Source organism: Benincasa hispida, unplaced genomic scaffold, assembly GCF_027475165.1.
Source record: "Benincasa hispida cultivar pf3 unplaced genomic scaffold, pf3_genome.v1.1 HicScf1066, whole genome shotgun sequence".
NCBI lineage: Eukaryota > Viridiplantae > Streptophyta > Magnoliopsida > Cucurbitales > Cucurbitaceae > Benincasa > Benincasa hispida.
In genome coordinates this window covers 6,972-14,830 of record NW_028325374.1, presented here as the reverse complement: position 1 = coordinate 14,830, position 7,859 = coordinate 6,972, and the positions used below count along the sequence as shown (strand labels likewise).

The 7,859-nt window shown below is 31.4% G+C and overlaps 1 protein-coding gene across 1 annotated transcript; it reads right to left on the bottom strand.

Annotated features, from left to right (window-relative positions):
* Nucleotides 1–225: 225 nt before the first annotated feature.
* LOC150031625 (arabinogalactan protein 41-like) lies at nucleotides 226–959 on the bottom strand. Its single transcript, XM_090308843.1, has 2 exons — nucleotides 536–959; nucleotides 226–323 (listed from the first exon to the last, which is right to left on the bottom strand). Exons 1-2 carry the CDS (start codon nucleotides 660–662, stop codon nucleotides 226–228), a joined length of 225 nt encoding a protein of 74 aa, XP_090164969.1. The 5' UTR covers nucleotides 663–959.
* Between the last annotated feature and the right edge of the window lie 6,900 nt (nucleotides 960–7,859).

The following is a 7,859-nucleotide window of genomic DNA, read 5'->3' as shown; positions in this document are numbered from 1 at the left end:
GTTAAAATTACATTTAACTTGCTATACATAGTTGACTAATTTAAGTATTCCCATTTTATTCTAGGAAAACCTTATGTCATTGCATTCATTTACATGTAAAGTTTAGTCCATGGCATCATATTAAAATAAAATGAAAAGACCATATTCCCCTATGATAAATTCTTCAACCCCATTTGACATTACAGCTCAATGAAATCTGAATCTAAATTATTTTTGTGGATGGATTTAAAAGCTAAAAATGAGGTCGGCTGAATGGATAAAGTAGGTGAGCACCAAGGCCAACAGCATCAATACATAGGCAATCCCCTGATCTATGTTTGTCCCTGCAAATCAAAATTACAATAATTCTCATAAGTGACATTGATAGACATTGATATAATATTTATCATCGATAGATTTTAAAATTTTGCTATATTTTATAAATATTTTCAGTACTTTTTCAATTTGTAATAATTTTCCGTCTTTTTATCTAAAATTTCCAAATTTTTATGAAAAGTAGGATTGGAAAAGATAGACAAGAAGAAGTAGAAGTAACCATCGCTAGCAACAGGAGGTTGAGCTGGAGACAAAGAATGAGCATAAGTAAGGGAGAGCATAGCGAAAAGCAAAGCAACAACAAATAAAATGCCACCAAAATGAACCTTATAAGCAACGACCGCCATTACTAAAAAGAAGAAGAAGGTTATAGGTGAAAAAAAAGAAAGAAATGAAGGAATTCTCTCTCTGCAACGTCTCTCAGAAATGGAAGAAGTTGAGAGGAAAGTACCAGAGAGGCGCAGCAGAGAGAGAATTGATTAATGCTTTGAAACTGTCAAAAGAGGAGAGGGCCAACCAAACCTCCAATTGACAGCTCCGGTATAAACAATGACGGTGTGGCAATGACGGTGTGCCTCTCAATCAATGAGGCTATGGATTTTATAGCCTTCATTTGGCTTGGAAATGTTGCAACTGCCAACTCCAACGCCCATCAAAATCACTCGTTTCATACCCTTTTTTTAGGTTTGTTTGAAACAGTCTATAGGCTTCCTTTTCCTTTTCCTTTTCCTTTAACAAAAACTTATTGGTGTCCAATAGGTACGTGTCTTTTTATCCTTTTTTTAACCTCCCCCTCACCCCTCAGAAAACTATCAATTTTCATAATCAATGTTATAGGTATATAATTTCATTCTTTTGCATTTAAAATATTATGACACTAAGTAGAGAAAAAGTTTGTTTGATACAACTTGTATAGTGGAATGTGATGAATAAGGTAATTCTTCTAGTAGAATTAATGTATTGATTTGCAATTTTCTCCAGATTCAAGGGGTTGTTGGTTTTAATTTTTTTTTCTCTAATTTACTTTTATGTTGCTATGTGGCTAAATCATTTGTTTGTCATGATTTTTTAGTTTTCTTTTTATGTTCCTTGTTTAGAGATGCTATAATAGGAGCATATAGAATAGTTGTTGTTTAGTATTATGTGTTTACTACCGTTTCTAGACTAAAAAATATCATATTATCTATAGTGAGGGTGAGATGTCACAATCCAAATTTCTTCTCATGATAGGTAAGTTAGCTTTGCTTGATGTAGGTAAGTAATCAAACTTTGGAATGTTGCAAGTTTAGTTGCATGCAGCTGAATTAGTGGAATCTCGTTAGTGTTGATCTTTGCCTCTAAAATATATTCCGAGTTGAAATAGATTTATTCTATTTGTTATATGCTTCGAAATGACTTCTCCATTTTAAAATTTGAATCTTCCTAAATATTATTGAAATAGTAAGTGGTAGAGTATATAATTTAAACAAGATTTAATATTGTTCATATGGTCGACATGGATGTATTGGGATGTACTCTAGCAAACCATTTAGTTTATTTGATTATGCATGTTCATATTTGTGGAAGTAGGTTATGACATCGATGTTTTGAGAAGGATTGATGAGTTGGAAAATTGTTGACATTCGGAACGTAAATCTTCTTAATATTGTTATTGTCAATATTGATGTGTAGGGTTGAATTCTAAAATAAATATTTGTTTTCTTACTAGGTCTTGCAAGAATCCAATGAAATAGTGAAGCCACACAACAAGTGATTGACATAATGATAATATATCATGTTATATGTAAAATACAGGCACAAAGAAAAACAAATAAAAAACAAAAGAAAGCTTTAACTAGAAAAGTAACTAGGTGAAATTAATTAGCTCCCTCAACAACGTCGCCAATTTAAAATTAGACTTATCAAAGATCTACAATGAAATAAAATTTGTAGAATACTGATGTACAACCACTAAACTTGTTAGTATTAGTAGCAAGATCAGGTTGAACTATAGGGAAGCTTAAGGATAGTTTCAACAAGCTAAGTTTCTAATAAAAGCGGTAATGGAAAGTGTGTGGAAAGAAAAATGCATTAAAATAAAAGTACATGAATGAAAAGTAAACAACAAATGTAAAATGGGTCTAGCTTGGGAACTCAGATTCATCCAATTGCTTGATTGATCATAAGACACTAGAGATGATGGTCATTCAATCATGCAAACACTCTGCAACTTTGTTTGGTTGACCAAAACAAGTGTCCTCAAGTTATTAACCAAGATTACCCCTCAATCAAACTAAGCAAATTAAATCAATTGGGTTTGATAGGTCCATCAAAACTTCAATGATTTCATTAGACTCGACGGGTAATTTTTGCGACGAGTAATTAGCTTCAATAACCTAAAATAATCGCATGATTTAATTCTAAATTCAAATTAGAGCATGCTATAAATCATTTGGAATAACTATCTAATCTAACATATACATATTCTTAACTTTGTTACTATTTGATTTCAGTGAGACAATTATGTATCACAAACAAAATCTTAGCAAACAATATGCATTCAAATAAAGGCGTTAATGAGAAAATCAAGAACTCATAAAGTTCACAACAAAAATGGCTTCAAAATATAAACAAAATTTTCACAATCAAAACAATTGGGTTTATGCTAATCCTAAACTAAGGAACTTGCCTTAGCCTCTTAGCCATTTAATGGAAGCTCCAAGATGGTTAATTACAACCCAAAGTATCAAATATAGAAGAAAATATAGTGGAAAAGAAAATAATCAAGAAGGATGAAAGAAATTAAAGATGAATTGACCAAAAAGATGAAAATGTGTATTTGTAGTAGGTTGATAGCATCGCGTCGCTCTAAAAGAAGGTTGTAATGCTACCCAAAAAAAAACCCTAACGCCCTGTAATGTCGAACAACGGTAACTAATGAATCTTCTTAAGAGCGTCGTTGTGCTCTAAGGTAGTGTCACGATGCTAGTTTTTATTTACTAGCGTTGTGGTTCCAAATGTTTCGTTTTAGCTTGATTTTAACATGAAACTTGGTTTTACCTTCTAAATGATTAAAACCTATAAAATCATCGAATTAATATGCTAAAAATTAGAACGATTTCAAATTAAACTGAGTGAGATAAAAAATTCATGTGCTATTAGATAAAAATTTTAAGGTGCTATCATGGAGCTTGAAAAATACGTTTTCAAGAACTAAAGTGCAGATTGGTCTCTTCAGTAATGCTTAAAGTATAATGAAACAAGATACTTTGTCATTTATAGTGACAAAATATAGATCAAGCGATGAAAAAAATAATTTATAGTGACAAAAAAAGAATAATAGTGACAAAAAAAGAAATAAGATGTTTTGTCATTTATAGTGGAAAAAGAGAGAGAGATGGCTTAGGTCAAGCGATGTTGTTGAGAAAAAGAGAGAGAGGATGAAACCTCCCCTCAAACCCTTTGTGAAGAACAAAATAATTAATAATAATAATTTGGGAGGATTGAATTAGTTAGAAAAAAAAAAAAAAACACCTCTACCTCATAATTTCTCTCTCCCTTTTAGGCTCCGTTTGGGATTGAGTTAATAATGTTAAGTAGTGATTATGAGAAAATTTTAACTACCTACATTATTTGGTAAAATAAATTATTTATCAATCTAATAGAATCACTTTCTAATTTTAGATATGTGTTATTGACTATATATATTTGTTTAAGATTCCTCACAATCATTCCTTAGGCTATTGCTTAGGTTGTCTTAGATTACATATCGGTGGGAACTTGTCTCAGAGATTGTGCTTCAAGATGTTGACTCTGCAAAGTATTTCTTTCTTTATTTAAATTATTATGCAGATTATTTTCTCTAGGTTTTTTCCTTTTTGGTAATTTGTCCATTTTGTGTGGGGATATTTTCCATCTTTCTACCGTGCTATTAAAGCCCAAGGAGTCTTATTGCTAGGGTTGTCACATGTATTATTGTTAGGATCTAGTAGCATGCAACGGAAGCAAACAGAATAAATAAGCACTTTAATTACATTTAATTTGAGTCCTAAAAGCATGCTTAAATAGAAATTTAAGAAGTGGGTTTCTTAAACAACATACCTTTGATGAATTCTCCCAATTCCAGCTGCTCTTCACATAATTCCAGCTCCAATTCAAATAATGAACCACCAAGAGATATTTTCTACTATTCTCAGGCTTGAATTTGAGTTGTAGAACTCAGATTGGAGTGAATTTTGGAAGGGAATTGGGTGAGTTATCTGTAGAAGATGGACAGCAGTCCAAAACTTATATTTTCAACTGCTATCTCCTTCAAAATCTAAGAGTTTTTATTCATTACCAACATGAAGGTACTCAAGTTCAGCAACCTTGACACTTCAATTTACTAAAGCAAGTGGAAAATGTGTGTGATTCATGGAGGATCACCTATCTTTCAATCAAGAAGTGGGAAATTCCCACTTTCATATAATTTCCATTTTATTCTTTAATTAATTTTAATTAATTCTCAATTAACTAAAATTAAATAATCATTTCAAATTCTGAATTTGAAATCAAAATGAAAATCAATTTTGGATTTTAATTAATTAAATAAATTTAACTAATTAAATAATAATTTAATATCAAATATTAAATTAATCACACACCGAATTTAAAACATAAATTATATTCACATAATTAATATTTAAATCAATATTTAAATATTATAAACTCTCAAATTTCGTTTATTTCAATAAATTAAAAGTTAATTAATTATATCAAAATATAAATCCTAATTTAAATTTGGAACTATTCGAATTCAAACCCTAATTTCAATTTGAACATTTTTAAACTGAAATTCAATTTGAACAATTCAAATTGATATCATTTCACATTCACTCAATTTATTAATTCAAGGTGTTCATGTTTTACGAGCTAGTAGGGGGACCTTATGGACCTACAAATCATGAGCTCCAACGATTTAAGATTAATTGGCTAAAACTCTTTAGACCAAATTAATCAGTATTCGTTAACTATCAAGTCACACCACTATAGCTCGATAGTTGCACTCTCCTCACTGTAAATGTATTTATGTCTACTTGATTTAACCATAATCAGTAAGTTGACCATTCACAGGTTATTCATAATATCAGCTGGGTCAATATGTTGTTTTACCCCCGATATTACATCTTGCTCCTTAAGTTCAACTGATCCTTTAATGAAAAATTGGTTTGTGATCTAATCACTAAACCGAATCCCTCTCGGGAAAATGAGAGGGCGGGGTCCCTTTTTCAAGACCTGGATTCAGTACTTAAAAGAACAACGTTTCTCCTATCCCTAAATCGGGTAGGCGTGAATTCCTTCTTGCACCCTATGTCCTCAGCTATCTACCCGGTCTTACTCCTGAAATGGGAGGCTTATTGAGCCGGCACTGTTGAGTTAACCCTCACCTATGCAAATCTAAGGATAATCCCAAATAAACAAGAGTTCATAGTTAGCTCAAGATTAAGATTGAGTTACCTAGGTCATATAAGTGAAATAATTAGTCTTAAACAGTAAACAACGTTATAAAATAAGAGTGACTTATTTCTTGGTCTGATCTTACGCAAACCCATTGCATAGGATGCCCCCGTTTCTCATGTCAATATATGAACGAATCAGGATCACTTCGTTTGTAGCACCTTACAATAAATTATAACAACTACAGAGTGGGCCGCATTCGATAGTGTTACCAGAATAAGGCACCCAACCTTATTCGTATACTATAGATCATTTTGACTATTTACTCGAACATGATCTACTTTTATGTCTCCACGTAAAGTTCAAGTATTCATATAATAGCCATGGATCTTAGTTTATTGAATTTAGACTTTATAAGTGCAATTTATAGATTCAATAACAATTTTATTGATAATAGAATATGTTTAACTTTTCAAACTACGAGTTTTAGAACATACAACCCAACAATTATTGGGTAAGATCGTGTATTAGAAGGGATTGAATCTTTAATGGAAGCGACTGATCGCCTTGCCATTATTTATGATTTAGTATTTACAAAAAATATAGGAAGGATAAACATAAATTAAGCATGCTTTTTTATTGTAGAAGGAATATAGAGGGAAAAGATGATTACCTTTAAAGACTCTCTTTAGATATTTTTCTCAGCAAATTTTCCATGTGAATCACGAATCAAACCTCCCTCTGAATCTTGAACAAGACATTACTACAAGGGCTTCCCCGCTATATCTCCAGCAAGGATCAGGCTATGTGGAAACCTTTTTAGAAAGAGAAGTGGAATTGGAATTTGGCAGAAAGTTTTCACTGTAAAACTTATGAGACCTTTTTTCAGAGAGAGGGAGTATTTGAGAGGGAAAAAGAAACTTCATGTTAAGTTACATCCCTCCATTATGCAGACTCTCTGCATTTAAGGTGAGAGAGAGTTGTAACTCCCTCTCACCATTCACTTATTTTTATTTATTTAATTTAACAAAATTAAATCTAATTAATTAATTAATTATCTCATATTTAATTAATTATAAATCTCTCTCATAACTTATAGTTTTAATATGAATCTTCTTCATATTAATTTTAACCTATAATTTTTATATGAATTTCATTCATATTAATTTTAACCTATAATTTTTATATGAATCTCATTCATAATTAATATTTGAATCTTTTTCAAATGCATTACACTTTCATATTATATAGTTTAATTTTGAATCCTATTAAAAAATTAACCTTATATTAAATGTATTTATATACATTATATTAATGGTATCTTATACAATTAGTGCACATTCCCTTATTTAATTTGAAAAATTCAAATTCTTCCAAAACTCTTTGATCCTTGTTTTTACCCGTTAATGAGTTAGCAGATGAACCTAATGAACCTACAGATTAGAAGTTCCAATGATCCAAGATTAATAAATTAAACTCTTTAATTAAATAATCAACATTCATTAACTATGAGTCACTCCACTAAATACCCATAGTTGCACTCTTCGCACTGTAGAATATTTTGTGTACATGGATATCACCATTACAAGTAAGTCGATCCTTCACGAGTCGTTCGTAATTACAGTTGGGTCAATTTATCGTTTTACCCTGTAATTATCTCTTGTTCCTTAAGTACCACTGATCCTCTAATGAACCACTTGTTTATGGTCTTACCATAAAAAAAATCCCTTTTGGTCCAATGAAGGGGAGGGGCCCCATTGTTCAAGACTTGGAGTCAGCACTTAAGGGAACAACTCCTCTACTTTACCCTAAATTCAGAAAGAATTGAATTCCATCTTGTGTAGATGTTCCTAGCTCCCTACTTGGTCTTGTCCCCAAAATGATAGGCTTATTGAATCGACAACAAAGGCCACTCTCTCTCATACAAATCAAAGGACAAGTCCTCACAGACAGGAGTCTATAACTCACTCAAGATTGAGATCGAGTTACATATGGTCATCCTATAAAATGTTAATCTCTTCAGTCAACGATGTTACAAAGAAGGATTAACTATTTCTCGGTTCTGTTTTACACAAACTCTTTGTATAGGATACCATTACTCGCATGTCTCCACATGAACAATTTGGATC

What these genes read in the sequence shown, in the direction of transcription:
- LOC150031625 (XM_090308843.1), bottom strand. Translation starts at nt 662, where the DNA reads ATGGCGGTCGTTGCTTATAAGGTTCATTTTGGTGGCATTTTATTTGTT. An exon ending in ACCTCCTGTTGCTAGCGATG is followed by an intron (nt 324 to 535) that starts GTTACTTCTACT and finishes TTTGATTTGCAG; the next exon opens with GGACAAACATAGATCAGGGG.